Genomic DNA, 17,205 nt, shown 5'->3' with positions numbered 1-17,205 from the left:
CAGTCAGGTTCTCTTTGGGAAATTTCTTTAGTAAATCATACAATATTCCTGCAGGAATTCATTCGGAAATGTAACAATGAACTATTTTTGGATGGAATTCCTAAACGTATTTTCTGTAGGACTTTCCGAGATAGTTCCTGAAGTAGTATCGGAAACTTTGATAGGAACATTTGTAGAAAATTTTGAGAAAATCCCTGCAGACATTTTTGAAGGAATTCCTAACAGTATTTCCAAAATGCAATAGCGGCTGCTCCCGCATCTTCCTCGATTGCACACCCCAGAGCCAACGTCCTTTTCCAGGTTCTTTGCAAGTTCTTTTGCTGGTCTCTCTTCCTGCATACGCACTACAAGTCCAACCCACTGCAATCTGCTTTATTTTATCAACCTACCTATGTCTGCATTTTTGTATACTTGATTTAACTGGTGATTCATTCATTCGTCTGCGCCATTTACCACTTTCCACCACGCTGCCAAGTATTGAGCGCAGTATTTTCAACTCAGACACTTCCAGAGTTCGATAATCTGTATTTTTTAACGTCCATGGTTCATGGCCGTACAGGACGACTGGACGAATCAACGATGTGTACAGAGCAAGTTTCGTCAGTGCCTGTAGGTAGCTTCATAAAGTTACAAAAGAATTTACTGGAGGAATTTTCAACGGATTACCTAGAGAAATTGTCTATAAATTGCTTAACGTAGTTTTGGAAGAATTCCTATGGGAATTTCGGGAGAAAATGTCAAGGAACTTGCTAAGGAACTCCTAAAGGAATTACTAAAAAAATCCAAAGGAATTTCTAAAATAATCTTCCGAAGGAATAACAAATTAATTTTCAAAGAAAATCCAAAGCAAAATCCCAAAGCTGAAAGAAATTTCCGAAGTAATCTGTAAATAAATTTCTGAAGAAGTGAAACAATTCTGAAACAATTTCCTAAGTAACTCCTAAAACATTCTCTGTAGATATTTCTTAAATAAATAAAAAGACAGGGACACCGTCTTCGACCAGTGATCGTACAGACTGAGCACTTAACACCTAGCATGGTACCATGGAAAGGACACATAACACCCATTGGACCAGTGGAGATTTTTTCGATCTCGAACAGTTTTCTCTTTGCCGGGCGGGGATCGAGCCCACACTCCATAGCACATGCGTCTAGACGATTGACGTCGCACGGCCACGGCCACGAAGCCCACAAAAAGAATTTACGAAGGATTTTCAGAAGGTATATCCGAATTTCTGAACGAAGTCTTGACGGAACGTCCAAAGGAATTCGGAGATATCTAAAACTGTCAGAAGTTCCTGCAGGAGTTACTTTGAAGAAAAAAAAACCTTCAGGGACTTCTTCGGGTATTCCTTCAAGAACTTGTTCAGGAATTATTAAGGAAATTTCGCCCTAGAACTTTTCAAGGAATTCCAAAAGGATTTTTAATGAATTTACGGGAAAATACCTTAACGATTTTCCCAAGGTTATCTTAAACAAATTTTCGAAGGAACTTTTTCCGAACTAATTCCTGAGAGAAATTCCAAAATATAGCTGAGAGAATTTCCGAAAGACTTTCTGGAGGAGTTTCCAGAGGAGTTTTTGTAGAAATTCTTGAGGCAATTTCCGAGGGAATTCCTGGACGAATCTCCATAGGAACTTTTGGAGAATTACAAAAAAAAAATCCGAAGGGATTCCTGGAGAAATCTAGGAATTACTTCAGAAATACCAGGAATTCTTTTGGGAAGTCGTTTAGAAATACCTTCAAAATCTCTTAGAGTAGTTCAAACGGGAATTATTTTTGAAAATCCATTTAGGCTCTCTTTTAAAAATGCCTTCAGAAATATGTACATTTAGTAATTCCTGCACAAAAACCTCCAGGAATTTCTTCAAAAAATTTATTTAAAAGCTCCTTGAAAAATTTCCTTGAATAATATAAAAAATTCACCAAGAATTCCTTTGGATATTTAACCAGGGATTTCTTTAAAAGTTTCTTCGAAAAGCCTCCGGGATTCCTTCTTAGATTTCTTCCAGGAAATCCTTTGAAAATTAATTAGAGAATAATATAGTTTTCGGTGGAGTTGCTATTTGAATTCTCAAAAAAATAAATAAAACAAATTAAACAACTAACACTGAAAAAAACGAAGGTATTACTGAAAGCATTTCGTAAAGAACCCTTGAAGGCATTTTCGATGGAATTCCTGCAGGAAGTTCTGGAAGAATTCCCGGAGAATGTTTTAAAGGAATTTCTAGAATAATTTCTAAAGAAATTTCTAAGGTCACCGTGGCCCCGGGCCCCCACAAATCTTATGTACCAAAACCAACCTTTTTCGTACATTTTGGGGCCCCACAAGCTGTCGGCCCCGGGGCCCCCTTCCGGCTAAATCCGGCCCTGTACAGGAATTCCTAACAACATTTTCGTAGAAATTACTAAAACATTTATTTGTATGCATTTAATAAGGAATTTCCTGAAGAAATTCTTGAAGGATTTCCTAAGGATAGTAATTTTCTAAGGTATTTAGTATTTCATTTCTCACTTCTTACTGTAAAAAGTAAGAAGTGATACGTCTCACTACTTTTCATTTCTCACTGCTCATTGTGAACAGCGTGAAGTGAGATGTGAATGAGATACTCACTTTTCAAACTGCGTAATGTGAAGTGAGAAGTGGGACGTCTCACTACTCACTTCTCACTCGTCATTTCCCACTGTGAGAAGTGAGAAATGAGAAGTGAGTAGTGACAAGTAAGTAGTGAGTTGTCTCATTTCTCACTTCACACTTCTCACTTTTCACAATGAGAAGTGGGAAATAAGTAATGAGAAGAGAGACGTCTCACTTTTCACCTAATTTCTCACTTTTCAAATGTCCTATTCGGTCAAATGTCTTATTCTTCTTCTTCTTCTTATTGGCATTACATCCCCAAACTGGGACAGAGCCGCCTCGCAGCTTAGTGTTCATTAAGCACATCCACAGTTATTAACTGCGAGGTTTCTAAGTCAGGTTACCATTTTCGCATTCGTATATCATGAGGCTAACACGATGTGAAGTCATTCTTAACAGTGAGAAGTGAGAAATGAGGAGATAGAATTGATACGTCTCACTCCTCACTTCTTAGTGAGAAGTGAGTAGTGAGATGTCTCACTTCCCATTTCGCACTACTCACTACTACTACTCACTCAGTGAGAAGTGGGGAATAAGCATTGACAAGTGAGACATCTCACCTTTCACACCTCATTCCTCACTTTTCAAATGATCTATTCGGCCAAATATCCTGCTCGGTCAAATAACATGTGCTAATGTGGGACTAAGTAAATATTATTTTAAACCTGCCATGCGTACTTAGTATTTTGCTTGAACATTTTTGATAACACGCTGAAAGATTTCATAGTTGAAAACTAAAAAAGTATTCATTGATAAAAGGTAATAAAATAAAATAAAAGAATTTTTAAATCTAATGGGATCCTGAGCAGTGTTGGTAAAATCACTCATAAATCTCAATCAACGAGCCCTCTCGTGCGAACGAAATCTGCGATTTTAAAGGAATGCATCACGCTTGAGTTTTTCATGCTAAAACGCATCGTTTCACTCATTTTCCAAACAATCATTTTGGTTCAAAAATGCATTTAAAATCGATTTGGGGATAACTTATTGCTTATACTGGAAGAGCATTAAATATTTTATGCAACAAACGTAAATTCACTATTTTTGACGAAGGAGAGCAAAAGAAAGCCAACGATGATTCAAATGGATGATTCAACTCATCCATGAGTTTTTTGGTGCTGAGTTGGGTTGAGTCACGCTTGATTTAAATCGTCCATGAGTTTGAGATTTTGAGTTTTTACCAACACTTCCTGAGTACAATCTTAATGGTTTTATTCATCGGCGCAGCTAAAAAAAATATTAGATAAAGTTTTGTATTGGTTGAAACTCGTTACAAAATTCCGCGGAAATACAGACATAACATGCGAAATGGATACCTGTAGCGACCTGCCGAGAAAGGCTGCGTCTCACCACCAGCTAATTGACATCTAGTGGTGAAAGGAACCAAAGTTGAGTTAATTGCGTTGCCATTTAAGGGGGAAGTGTTGTTTGGCCGAAACTCATTTTACCAAAAAACATTTGGCCAAATAACGCGCTAGGCCGAAAGTCATCAAGCAGAATTCTTTTTAGCCTATTTGGACGGTTGGATGAAACGGGTAAAAAGCTGACACAATCATCTGGACGAAAATGACATACGATTGAAAGCGACATGCGGCCAAACTAGTCATTTGGTCGAAAATGTCGTTTGGCCAAAATGATTGTTTGTTCGAACACGTCATTTGGCCGAATATGCGGCTTGAAAGAGAAAGTAGTTTTGGCCGCATATGTAATTTTGCCGAACGGTCAAAACGGCCGAAAATGTTGTTTAGCTGAAGGACCGAAAAATTTGTTTGGCTGAAAATGTCATTTGACTGAAGTGGTCGTTTAACCAAAAATGTAGTTTGCTAAACGAGTCATTTGGCTAAAAATGACTTGTCGAACAATAGTGAATATGAGAAGTTTGTAGTGAAATTATCATAAATGAAGAACGAGTAGTAAAAAGTCATGAGGAACCACCAAAAACTATCAGCCTAAAGTTCAAATGGAACCCATACAAATCCGAGATAACAGTCCAACATCCCTAAGAATGGTCTGTATCGGTGAAGAACATTCAACTGGTACAGGTGTTCATCAACCGATGTCTGCCATTATTTGAGCCTGATGGCCTTATGATTGAACACCGAACTGCACAGCCGTCGTTGTCAAGAAAGGCCGAGAGCAAGTGAAATTCGAAAGAAGAATTGGGGCTGGATCGGCAACACCTTACGAAAACGGAATCGGCAATAAATGTTAGATTGTAACCCAGAAGGATGTCGCAGCAGAGGCAGACTGACAGGCTCATATCGTTATAAACCTGTGAATTTGTCTCTGCTGCAACGTTCTTTTAGGTTTCCATTCTAACTTTTTTTTTTCAGATTTTATTAGCTTTCATAACAAGTTAGAACAAAACTGACCAAAATAAAAAATGGCAACAAATTGAGGCGATAGCGTATAATCGCTCAGGATCAATATCTTTCAAGTCGTTAATTTGCACCCGAAGTGCGCAGGACCCTCAATTAATCAACTTTTTAAAACCCAGAAAGGAGTTTGATTCCATAGTCGTACAAGTTGAGGTTTTTCGACGTTTCACAAATAAAATAAATAGTACTGAGTATCATCCCAAGTATACAAAATTACCGCTACCAATTATGCCTCATTTTCGGCATCGTTTGGTATTATTCCGAATTGTGTTTTACCCTTTAATGATAGCTAACCGTTTGTTTTATTTGTTTCCTTCAGTCTTCACGATATTCACATCTCATCTCGTTCTCCAAGTCTCCTACGGTCCGCAAGCCCAATTCCGGATCATACGTGTTTGATAATGTTTATTGGATTTTCGACTGCTATATATTCACTCTTTTAACTCGTGCCGACCTGTTGTGGATCTTTTACTTTCCGGCAAAAACAAACCTTATGGGGAAAATCAAATTAAAATTTTGGTTCAAATTGCTTCACATTTAATGATACCCACGAGCCGTTGCTGGTTGACCGGTGAGATGAGGCTGCGTTTAACGGAGATTATACTTTTGGATCCGTATGAAGAGATGCTAATTACCACCTGCTGGAAATTGGGTCCACTTTTACGACAGTATGTATAAAATTTTATTCGTTGACCGGCACTCGCCAATCACCCCGAATGCAATCTTTGTCTATTGCCGGCCCCGATGAAGAGGCCATTTAGAACGGTAATTGCATTGTGGTCGGGCGTCCGTAAGTGGCCCTTCAGCCCATTAATCACCATTCTCGTACCGCTGGGACTTGAAAAAATGTTAATCAACTCCCCGCGCTCAAAGCACGCCGCGCGCCATTTGAACTCCGGAAGTAAATTTAAAATTTGAAAAACTAAAACCCTTTCAGGAACGGAAAGCGAGTGCTTCTCGCGTAACGGGATGACGACGCGTGCCGTCTGGACGGACACCGCTCGCTCTCGCTCGATGATTGATATCCATGGCTAAAAGGTCCCGCGCGTCAGTCGGAGTCGGATCCGCGACTTGCGAGCCTTTAAATTATGCAAACAAACAATGTGGGCTGACACGTGACCGGTGGATGCGATGTAACTCACTTCTGGGACTGGACAATCGTCTGACAATAAACAGAGAGGATCCACAGCACAGTGACAACAAACATCGAAGCACAAGGAAGCAATCCCGGGATGTCAACGAAGTTGTAATCCGCTTTCCGTTCCACGCACGCACCAGTTTAAAGTTTACAATTAAACTATAGAGGCGTTGATTTTTTTTTCGAATATTGCTTCATTGAAGAGGGGTGAATCAGTTTTTTGTTTGGGTCCCGTATAGCTGATACCTAAGTGCGGACGATATTCGGTTCCGGACGAAAGGATTAAATCCGGTTTCTCACTTACCAAATCCATCATCGAAGCGTGTAAACTTTCCATAACAATGGGCGACTTTTGACACGCTGTTTAATTTCGGCATTTTAGGCAGTGCGCGGGTTTTAGAAATTGATACTTCCCATGGTAAGGCTGGTAGGAAAATTATACCCGCATCGTAGTTAAGACGCAAGAATGGGATGTTCCAGACTGGTCAATGGATTTGTGTTTTTTCGAAGACGTGGGAGAATTTATTTTTCTTTTCCCGTAAAGTTGCTCGAATACCTTCATCGCAACCTGAATTTCATATAACTCTTTGTATTAATACAACTGAGTCTCTCTATTAATAGGATTCACCGTGTCTCAAAAACAAAAGTGCAATAGGCTTACTTGTAACCCATTATTATTGGATTAAAGCACCACTATTAACCTTTCACCTTCATCTGCTACAGTTTCTGGTCCCATAATTTCAGGTTTTTAATGTCAAAATGATTTATTGAATTACAAAATTGCCGTTGGAAAGCAATTATATCGGTTCTTATGCGTTCCTTTTACTCATGTAGCAAACGTATAGGGGATCCCATATCAAAACCGTCGATCTTCATCTCTAGAACAACCAGAAGCTCGGTTTCAGCTCACTTGCTGGCCTGCCGAGTTGCTATTCCTAATCTCGCCCCGCTTTTCCAACTTGTTTATTTGTATTTAAATTTATAGCACACACATTATAATTTGTCCATCTCATCTCATTTCTCCCCTGCCCTCGCCGTTCCCATTGAACCGTGTCGTCGTCATCGTCCAATTTCTTAGGGTTCACATCTTCTTTTCAGTAACGAAAAAACAATCCAACGCCATCCATCCGATTTGTTTCTTGATCTTCTTCCCAATCTTCCCGATCTAGCCCTTAAGCTGCGAGAGAAGTACACAGATGCATGCAAACCAACCGAACAGCCAGTGCCCCTCTTCCTCCATGTGCCCTCCTCCAGATGTTCTGACCTGCCAGGCGAAAACCAGTTTTCGAAACACGTGCATCGCATGATCTCTCCGGCAGCTCCTTCCTCGTCCTTCTCCATCATCTCCAGCACAGCTCCTCACAATATTATTGTGCACGGATCACAACCGATCCTCCTGTCCTCGTCGTCGTCGTCGTCGTTGTCCCAAGATCCAGACCAATATAGTGGCCTGCTTTTCTTCCTCCTTCTGTTCCGAGCAGCAGCACATTCAAACGCACAAAACACGGCCGGGCCTGGACGGACCCCTGTTGTCATGACTTGTGTTTATTTATGCCACTTTTTGATTGTCTCACTCTCGGCTCATTTTCCTATACTTTACCTTCTCCGGGCTTCGAGTCCAACACGCCAACAACCCATGATTACGGCGCACCGAGCCAACCGCCAGTGTGCATCATCCGTCTCGTTCGGTTCGCCCGGGCCCAAGAGCGAGACGCAACGAAAACAAATCAAGCAAACCGGTCACCCACCGAATCGTAGTAGGCACACCACCGATGTGATTGGGACCCCGCGCTTGACACCCGATCGACCTACTATCCGAGTGTGTTTTGTTGGCCGGACCGAGCAGGGGCGGGTGTGCGGACCCGCGCACCCTCTCGTCCTGAGACCGCCAGTCCACTACCACGCGATCTTGTGTATAGTATAATCGAGTTGCAGTTTTTGCGTCGTAGAATTTTCCTGCTCGACGAGAAACCGAGACCAAAATAAGACCCGGTCGGTAGGGTTGCTCCACGGCCGATCGTTGCCCGCTGGTTGGGCCGATTTGAGGAACCACCACAGCTGCCGCCCGTTGGATCGAGCAGGCGAAAGGTTCTCGACCCGAATCTTCTTACTCCTTTCACTCGGTTGGTTTGGGCTTTCTTATTTTTTTGATTTTTTTTATATATTTTTATATGGATTTGCTTTATTTTCTGTTGTGCTCGTTTGCTTCTGCTTGCTTCTGCCTTATCGCGCTGCCTTAGAGGCGATGCTGTTGCGGATTAGGACTAGGGCTACCAGAGTGAAATAATAAAATTTTAATTTAATCAATTTTCCCGAAGAAGACTCAGTGCAACCTGCGTTGTCATATTTCTTCTCATATTCTCTCCATTTATTTCGCCATTCTTTCTTCCGACATTCGCACTAAGCCCACTGAAGTTCGTTGGTTGCGAAAGACTGAACCGATTGAATTTGAATCACCGGACACCACACTACAGTCTATCACTTCTAGACAAGTTCTTTTCGTCTTATGACAGTGAAGTTCTTTCTAGTTGTACTTTCCACTTATTTTGCGATGTGTAGTTTAAAACATTTTTTATTGTTTATGCAAAACCAATCTGCTTTTATTAAGCTCGCGTGAAGGTTCTTAACGAAGAATTAAAAGAAAGAAAAGAATTTGAATTCGATGGCAACACTGAAGTTGTGCGATCCATATCATCAGTTGGTAGTGGACATATGCGGTTTACTGCCCGCTTATATACTCCATTCGCCGTCTTCCCCGTAACAACTCGTACTATCCCGTCTGAGCCTGGGTGCAAGCTGATGATCCTTGCCAGCGCCAGCGGCCAGCAAAGTGGTGGCAGGTTGTCTTCTCGCAGCACAACAATTTTACCGACCTCGATTAAGTTGATCGACAAGTCCTTCGTAACAACCTGCAGCTGCGTAAGGTATTGCTTACTCCATCGCTGCCAAAAGTTCTGGAACATGTGCTGGGTTTGCTAGTAGTGGTCAGGACGGTTTGTGGGAATGTTGGTCAGATCAGACTCAGGAAAAGCTTTCATGACTGAACCAATTAAGAAATGAGCGGGGGTAAGGGCTTCGAATTCAGTGGGGTCATCTGATAGAGGCGACAGAGGTCTGGAGTTCAGTGTAGCGGTGATTTGCACCAACAGTGTGATGAAGTCTTCGTAAGACAATTGATGCATACCGACTTCTTTTTTCAGAGCAGTTTTTACGGAGCACACTGCGGCATCCAAAGTTGGGAGCGCGCGGAGGAATGAACTGCCACTTTCGGTGCAGCAGTGTTTCGACGAGGAGGTTTCAACCAAAATGGTCCGCAATAATCAACGCCTGTGATCAAAAATGGGCGTCCTGGACGAACGCGGCCCGCCGGTAGCTGCCCCATGGGCTGTTGGATTGGCGTTGGATTGATTCGAAAACATTTGACGCACTTGCGAAGCACTGCGTTGACGACACTTTTTCCGTGTATAGGCCAAAACTGCTGTCGTATTTCAGCCAACGTGAGCTGAGGACCGCAGTGAAAGTTTTGGGAATGGAAGAACTGTACGACAAGGTCAGTGAAAGGGTGGTGATTCGGTAATACAGCGGGATGTCTTGCAGTATAGTGTTCTTTTGAAAAACGTAAGCATCCACCAACTCTGATAGTTCCGTCGTTGTCAAGAAAAGGAGAGAGTCTTTTCTGGCTCGATTTGCGATGGATCCGCTGTTGTCGTTGCAACACTTTGATCTCCTTCGGAAATCATTCCTTCTGAGCGATGCGAGTTAAAACCATCTTCGCCGATTGTATTTCTTCAGGATACAAAGCAATAGAAATGTTTCTATCGTTAACATTGCGACAGTTGTGAGCAAAACGACGACAGTAGGCGACGACACGAATTAAAGAAGGTAATGATGAACGCAAGCTGAATAACTCATTGGGTGGTTCGGCGACTTTGATCATGCGCACCACCTTACGAATCTCCAACTGTTCTTCCACTGGAATGCAGTCATCGCCAGGATTAGGCCATTCTTCCTCGTCGTTACGCAACCATGTGGGCCTTTGTTTCCACAATTGACTATTGAGAAAATCGCTGACCGCCATTCCTCGTGATACCAAATCGGCAGGATTCTTCTTCCCTGCTACATGACGCCAAGAATGTGGGTAGGTGGTGGTTTGAATCGTCGAAACTCTATTGGCCACGAAAGTTTGCCAAGAATTTGGCGGGGCTCGTAACCAGTGCAGTACGATTGTACTGTCGGACCAGAAAAAAGATCGTACATCTTGCATTGAGAGAGATTTAGTCACTTTCATGTGTAGAAACGCAGCTTCCTTAGCGGCGCAAAGTTCCAGCCTCGGCAATGTCAGTCTCTTGAGCGGCGCAACGCGCGATTTCGAAGAGAGCAGCTCGATCCGTACGCTTCCCGCTGCATTCGTCGTGCGGACGTAGAAACATGCACCGTAGGCTAGGATATAAGCATCAGCGAAGCAGTGGAATTGAATATCAGTCCAATTAGAAACAAAAGCGACCTGCTGATCCGCAATTCAGAAATATCACCTAGTTGCGCGTGAAACTGCTTCCATTTCTCGTTGATCTCGACGGGAACTGCTGCATTCCATCCTGTATTGAGCAACACAAGCTCTTGAATCATTATTTTCGCAGAAACGATCACCGGCGATATCAATCCCAATGGATCGAAGATCTTGGCTATCGAAGACAGGATGCTTCTTCTCGTCCAAGCTTGCTCGTTGTCTATGTTGGCTCATGTCATGGGCTCCCAGGTGATTCCTAAGGCCTTCACCTTCTCGTCCGAGCCTATTTCGAAAGAAAGCGATAAGTTGGTTCCAAGTTGCTCGGCCGGTATGCCTGCCAGAACTTCTGACCGATTGGAACACCATTTGCGCAAAGCAAAACGGCCTTTCATCACCAGCATATCGAGGTTTCTTTGGAATTGGATTGTCTCGTCTATGCTGGATGCTGCACCGATGTAGTCATCTACATAAAAATCGTGAAGTATAGCTTCAACGGCATCTGGATAATCTGCTCCTTCATCGGCTGCTAATTGATGCAGATGCGCTGCAATCTGGTGTCTTCAGCATGTACTTGCACCTGCCTGTACATCTTTTCAATGTCTGCAACTAATGCCACCTCGTACTTCCGAAACCGAACAAGCAGGCTTAGAAGTTCATCTGGAACTATGGGATCCTTTAGAAGAGCGTCGTTCAATGAATAGCAACTGTCCGTCAAAAACTGATCCGTCAAAAACAACGCGAACCTTTGTTGTAGTGCTTGATTCTTTCAGCACTGCGTGATGCGGCAAGTAGTAGACCTTTCTAGAGTTTGCCGCTTCTGTCTTTCAGGAGTTCCTCATATGCCCTAGATCCAGATATTCTTGCATGAATGCATTGTATTGCAGACGCTTGTTTGTATTCCATCCCAGCTGTTGCTCCAATTTTCGATATCTTGATAAAGCCATCGCACAAGATTCACCCAACATTTGCTCGATGTTCACGTGTTTCGGTAGCCGTACTACATATCGACCGTCCTCCGTGCGACTGAAAGTCCGTACGAAATGTTCTTCACTGTCATGTTCCTCCTTTGTCCAAGGTATCCGCTCTTCATTGCACTCGATCTCTCAGAACTTGCACAACTGTGCTTGCAAATTGTCAGGAGCCGTCGCTACACAGCAACTTACTGCCTTCCTCTGAGTTTCGGAAACTTTCCCCGTAACTATCCAACAAAAAACTGAATTGATCAGCATAGGCAGCCCCGGACCCAGCGTAATCCTCTTTTTGTCTCCTTCGAATAAGAAACGATAGAAATGCTCTGCTCTTATCAGAAGATCGATCCGATTACTGACGTTCAAGTTTGGATCGGCGAGTTGGATATTCTCTGGTATTTTCCAATGTGTCATGGGTATTTGCACCGACGCACAATGGTCGGATTCGTCAAATTTCACGACATAAATCGATAACTCGAAAGAAATGATCTACAAGAAAAGATTTATTTTTGGTGTTAGTTGCCATTAGGGTGGCCCTTTTGTAAATTTTTTTTGTAAATCTATTTTTTTAACCTTTTGAGTTAGGAGATCATATTATTCTACAAAGTTAGAGAGAATTTAATTCTAAGCATTTTTGCTTAATAAACATTTATTTTATCTCATATAGGTAATGTTTTATGACAAAATCACTAAATTTAGATAGGGTGGCTCCGAAAAAAATAGTTTTTAGCTTCCACTTTCACCAATTCAAAATATTTTCAAAAACTGTCTAGGCATCGCTTCACGGTCTTTGAAGGCGCATCTTTTGGTCACATAAGATGGTTGATAGCTACATTTTCAAGCATATTATAAGCGTTTTTTCATGAAAAAGTGATATTTTTCTGAGCATTCTACTGCAGTTAGTAGCAAATATTAGCAAACATTTCAACCGTATTCTGAAAGTATACATGCAGGCTCATCAAATCCATGGTATTTCATTTGTCCATCTTTGTCCACTTTTGTTTGAAAATTATATTGATTTGTGTATGAAAAATAAGGAATTTCATGTGAACACTTATACCATCTTTAGGGTTTTCCCAATATTCGGTAGAATAAAAGACAGAAACACAGTCTTCGACCAGAGGTCGTATAGACTGAACACCTAGACAACGGACAGGACACATAATACTCAGTGGACCGGTGAAGAATTTTTCGATCACGAATAGTTCCCTTCTTATCGGGGCGGGAATCGAACCCATGCTCCATATCACATGCGTCTAGACGATTGACGTCGCTAACCGCACGGCCACAAAGCCCACGAAGAATCGTTCTTTATCTAAAATATTTAAATCAACTCGTGTGGAAAAGTAGTCGAAAAAATCATTTTGATATTTTAACAACTGAACCGATTTTCAAGATATATAAGGTACAGAAAATAAATGCTTAAGAGCGCTACTTTTGTGGCAAAAACCAAAACCATAAAATTCAAGTTGATTCGCAGAACCATTCCATTTTCGCAGTTTCTAAGTGAGGGTCTCCAATGACTACAGGTGATTCCATGAACATTGATAATCGGTCTAGTAGTTCAAAAATTATGTTTTAAAAAAATATTTTTTCAAAAATGTTGATTTTTTTGACCACCCTGGATCGAGATTAGTGTATCGGACAAAACAAAAAAGTGAGTTTATTCATTTTCGAAAAAGAATGTTTCTACTAAATATTGCGTAAAACAGAGATATGGTATATGTGTTTTCCATGGAATAGCTGATTTTTCATACAAAAATCAATATAATTTTCAAACAAAAGTGGACAAAGATGGACAAATGAAATACCATGGATTTGATGGGCCTGCATGTATACTTTCAGAATACGATTGAAATGTTTGCTAATATTTGCTACTAACTGCAGTAGAATGCTTAGAAAAATATCACTTTTTCATGAAAAAACGCTTATAATATGCTTGAAAATGAAGCTATCAACCATCTTATGTAACCAAAAGATGCACTTTCCAAAGACCGTGAAGCGATGCTTAGACAGTTTTTGAAAATATTTTGAATTGGTGAAAGTGGAAGCTAAAAACTATTTTTTTCGGAGCCACCCTATCTAAATTTAGTAATTTTGTCATAAAACATTACCTATATGAGATAAAATAAATGTTTATTAAGCAAAAATGCTTAGAATTAAATTCTCTATAACTTTGTAGAATAATATGATCTCCTAACTCAAAAGGTTAAAAAAATAGATTTACAAAAAAAATTACAAAAGGGCCACCCTAATGGCAACTAACACCAAAAATAAATCTTTTCTTGTAGATCATTTCTTCTGAAGACGTCAAAACTCTAGCACTGATAGTTTCCGAGTTATCGATTTATGTCGTGAAATTTGACGAATCCGACCATTGTGGCGACGTTAAGTTCGATGTCACCTTCTGAAGAACAAGTAACTCCATTCCTACGGAGAAGTCTTGAATGCGAGAACTGACTAGAGTGTTAACTAAATATCTCGCTCGTGTCTCCGCTTCTCCTACACCACAAATTGGCACACTTATTGTTCGACGTTTCAAGCTTAGCATCTGGCATAACCGCTCGCTGATAATATTAACTTGACATCCGCAGTCTAGCAACGCTCGAGCCAAATGTTTCCTTCCATGTTGGTCCCGAATTACCAGCACCACTGTAGACAATAGTACGCTTGAAATGCTTCCGCCTTTGATCCCTATCCCTACATTGTATGTACCAACCGCTCCAACCGCCTTCGTCTTCAGATCCCACATCGTTGGCCGCCACATTGGATGTAACCGTTTTTTCGTTTCGTGCCTTCTTCGATTTACCCACGGGGTTCTCACTAGTACCAGAACCGCTGCTGCTTAACGGGAATCCTGGATGAATCAACGAATTATGCTTTTTTCCACAGTCTCGGCAGCTGAACTTTGATGCGCAATCCCGTACCCAATGTCCAGACTTCATGCAATTGCTACAAAGCCGCTTGTTGTTGATGAACTGCAGCCGCTCCTTCAGCGTCATTTTCAAAAATTTGCCGCATCTTCCTAAGAAATGCGACTCTCCACAACAAGAACAGACTAGAGAACTTTTATCCCCATCGGTAACAGAATGAACTATTACCTTTCGACGCTTCACTTCCATCTTCTGCATACAGCTCTTCAATTCAACGTTCGACGAAACCGCTTCGAGAACCTTTGTCCTCTTCTCCAGGAAATTCACCAACATCGTGAACGTCGGATCCTTGGTAGACGCAGCGTGGTCTTCCCAAAGTTGAAGTGTCTTTGCGTCCAATTTGGAGCACATCCAGCGAACGATCATTGACCCCCAGTCGTCGGTCTTCTCTCCTAATTGCTTTAAGATTTTCAACCGCTGTTCGAATTCATCAACCAGAGCATGCAGATAGCTGCATACGACTCCTTCTTCACCTTCGGATATTCCATCAGCGCCTGAAGATGCCTCTTCTTCAACAGGTACTCATTGGAATACCGCTTCGTAATCGTACTGCAAGCGATGAGATAGTTGTCATTGGTGAGCGACAGTGATTCAATAAGTTTCGCAGCTTCCCATTTGAGCGCCGACTTTAAATAGTGGAACTTTTGAACGTCGCTGAGCTCTCCGGAATCGTGAATCAGCGACACATACGTAGACTTAAACGATAGCCATTGCTTGTAGTCACCGTCAAATTCCGGTAGAGAAATCTGCGGTAGACGTACTCCAGTTTGTGCTCCTATAGGCTGTCCATTCCGTGTTAACGTGTTGTTCAAGTCCCCATGCGTCTCCGTTGGTAATTTCGCCAGCAAAGCTGCCCGAAGACGGCTTCTCAAATTCCTCGTAGGACGTGGTGCAGTCCTCTTCATAGGCGCCTTCCACATCCAGTTCCGCAATTTCCTCCAGAACCTCTTCAAATTCTTCAAACTTCGTCTCAATCTTGTCCAGCCTCGATTGAACTTCCTCCGTATGTACATCTGGTACAAAACTACTCAGATATTGCGCATGTCGTTTTAAGGACCAGACAATGCGCTCCCGCTTTTTCACTTTTTCTTTAATTTTCTCTTCAGTCATTTCCCACAACCACTACCAGCACAGCAAGTCGAAGTACGAACGATGACGACCGAGAATGAAAATGGAAACGAACCAAGAAGAACTGTAAGACTCCAAGTGGGGCAGTTGGACAGGTACTCACCTGAGGCCTGTCTCAACAAGGCCTTGTATTCTAGTAACAGCGGCTTCCACCGGCCCCCGTGTACCAGCACACCTTAATTGCTCGTCGTCGTACTTCGATTTCTGGCGTTTCCCTGAATACCAAAAAGTGCAACCAGCAATGTAGGCTGTATTGCAGCAAACAATTCCCTTATTAGGGAAACTCCAACGGCCCAGTTGAATCCAAGAAAAGAAAATATAACCCCAAATAGCACTGGCTTATGATTTGATATCGGTTGAACAGGTACTAACCTTGTACCTGTCAACAACAGGCCTTGTAATTTTGAAATAATCTCCAAAGCAGGAAACAGTCCGAAAATATCAACAGCAATCCAGAAATTCGTTTGGGTTTGATAGCACTAACCTTGCTTCCGTAGACCTACTGATTACTCCTTCTATCACACCATCAATCACTCCACCGACCTGTTATCCTTCTTCGTGATGATATTCTTGGCTGCACAGATCGTGTGTGAAGATTCTCCGTCCGTAGCCAACGATCACATGTACCGAGAAACGAGATAAAATGGTACCATATAGCACCACCCAAATTACGTAAACTAATTGGATAGGCCTCGATTTTCTAATTTGAACTGCAACCAGCTAACACCTTTTCCGCAATTTCGAAATAAGAGCCAGTTTTCCCTTGAAATCTACTCGCAATTGAGCTCGCGTGAAGGTTCTTAACGAAACGTATGTATTTCAACCGAGATCGTTTGGTTACTAACTATATTGATCAAAAACACCTAACTATACATGTTGTTTTTAGGACCAATACACCTAACGTTCGTGTTGATATGTGTGTTGTGCGCAATTCGATGTTATCAATGTTATCAGTATCGTATGCATGATTTAGGAGTGTTCAAGTATAATGTTTTAAGTTTTATCCGTATAACAGATTTCATATTACCTATTTATTCTTAATTTTAAGTTTTAAAACATTGTGTTTGTCTTATATTTTGTACTTCGGATTAATTCATTTAATTTATTAATTCATTTAGTAATTCAATTTTCTAGGATAATAGTGAACATATATGATTCGCAATATTTTCTTCTTTGTATACATGATACAGCTCATGATTCATGCGTCTGCGTCACACACCATTTTCTAGTTTCCCTCCGAGTATTGTACGCAGCACTTTTCTCTCGAAAACCTCGAAAACTTTCCGGTACGCCTCTTTTAATGTCCATCTTTCATGTCCATAAAGGGCCATTGGTAGAATAGTTTTATATGGAGCAAATTTCGTTTCCGTCTGCATATTGCAAGACCTAAGGTAAACAAATCCTTCAACAACTCACGCACGCGCTAATAGCGCTCTCGAGTGCAATGTCTAAGGTCACAAACGAGGTTGACAATTCGTCTGCAATCCGAATACTTAATTTCGAGCCATCCAGCG

The 17,205-nt window shown here is 41.6% G+C and overlaps 1 protein-coding gene across 1 annotated transcript; it reads right to left on the bottom strand.

Moving 5' to 3' along the window:
• Positions 1-14,973: 14,973 nt before the first annotated feature.
• Positions 14,974-15,673, bottom strand: LOC134207382 (uncharacterized). Its single transcript, XM_062683107.1, has 2 exons — positions 15,365-15,673; positions 14,974-15,309 (listed from the first exon to the last, which is right to left on the bottom strand). The coding sequence occupies exons 1-2, from the start codon at positions 15,671-15,673 to the stop codon at positions 14,974-14,976; spliced, it is 645 nt and encodes a 214-aa protein (XP_062539091.1).
• Between the last annotated feature and the right edge of the window lie 1,532 nt (positions 15,674-17,205).

This window comes from Armigeres subalbatus, chromosome 1 (assembly GCF_024139115.2).
Source record: "Armigeres subalbatus isolate Guangzhou_Male chromosome 1, GZ_Asu_2, whole genome shotgun sequence".
Lineage (NCBI taxonomy): Eukaryota > Metazoa > Arthropoda > Insecta > Diptera > Culicidae > Armigeres > Armigeres subalbatus.
The sequence above is the reverse complement of the archived record's forward strand: the minus strand, read 5'-3'. Positions and strand labels throughout refer to the sequence as shown.

What these genes read in the sequence shown, in the direction of transcription:
- LOC134207382 (XM_062683107.1), bottom strand. Translation starts at nt 15,673, where the DNA reads ATGACTGAAGAGAAAATTAAAGAAAAAGTGAAAAAGCGGGAGCGCATT. An exon ending in CATGGGGACTTGAACAACAC is followed by an intron (nt 15,310 to 15,364) that starts GTTAACACGGAA and finishes CGTCTACCGCAG; the next exon opens with ATTTCTCTACCGGAATTTGA.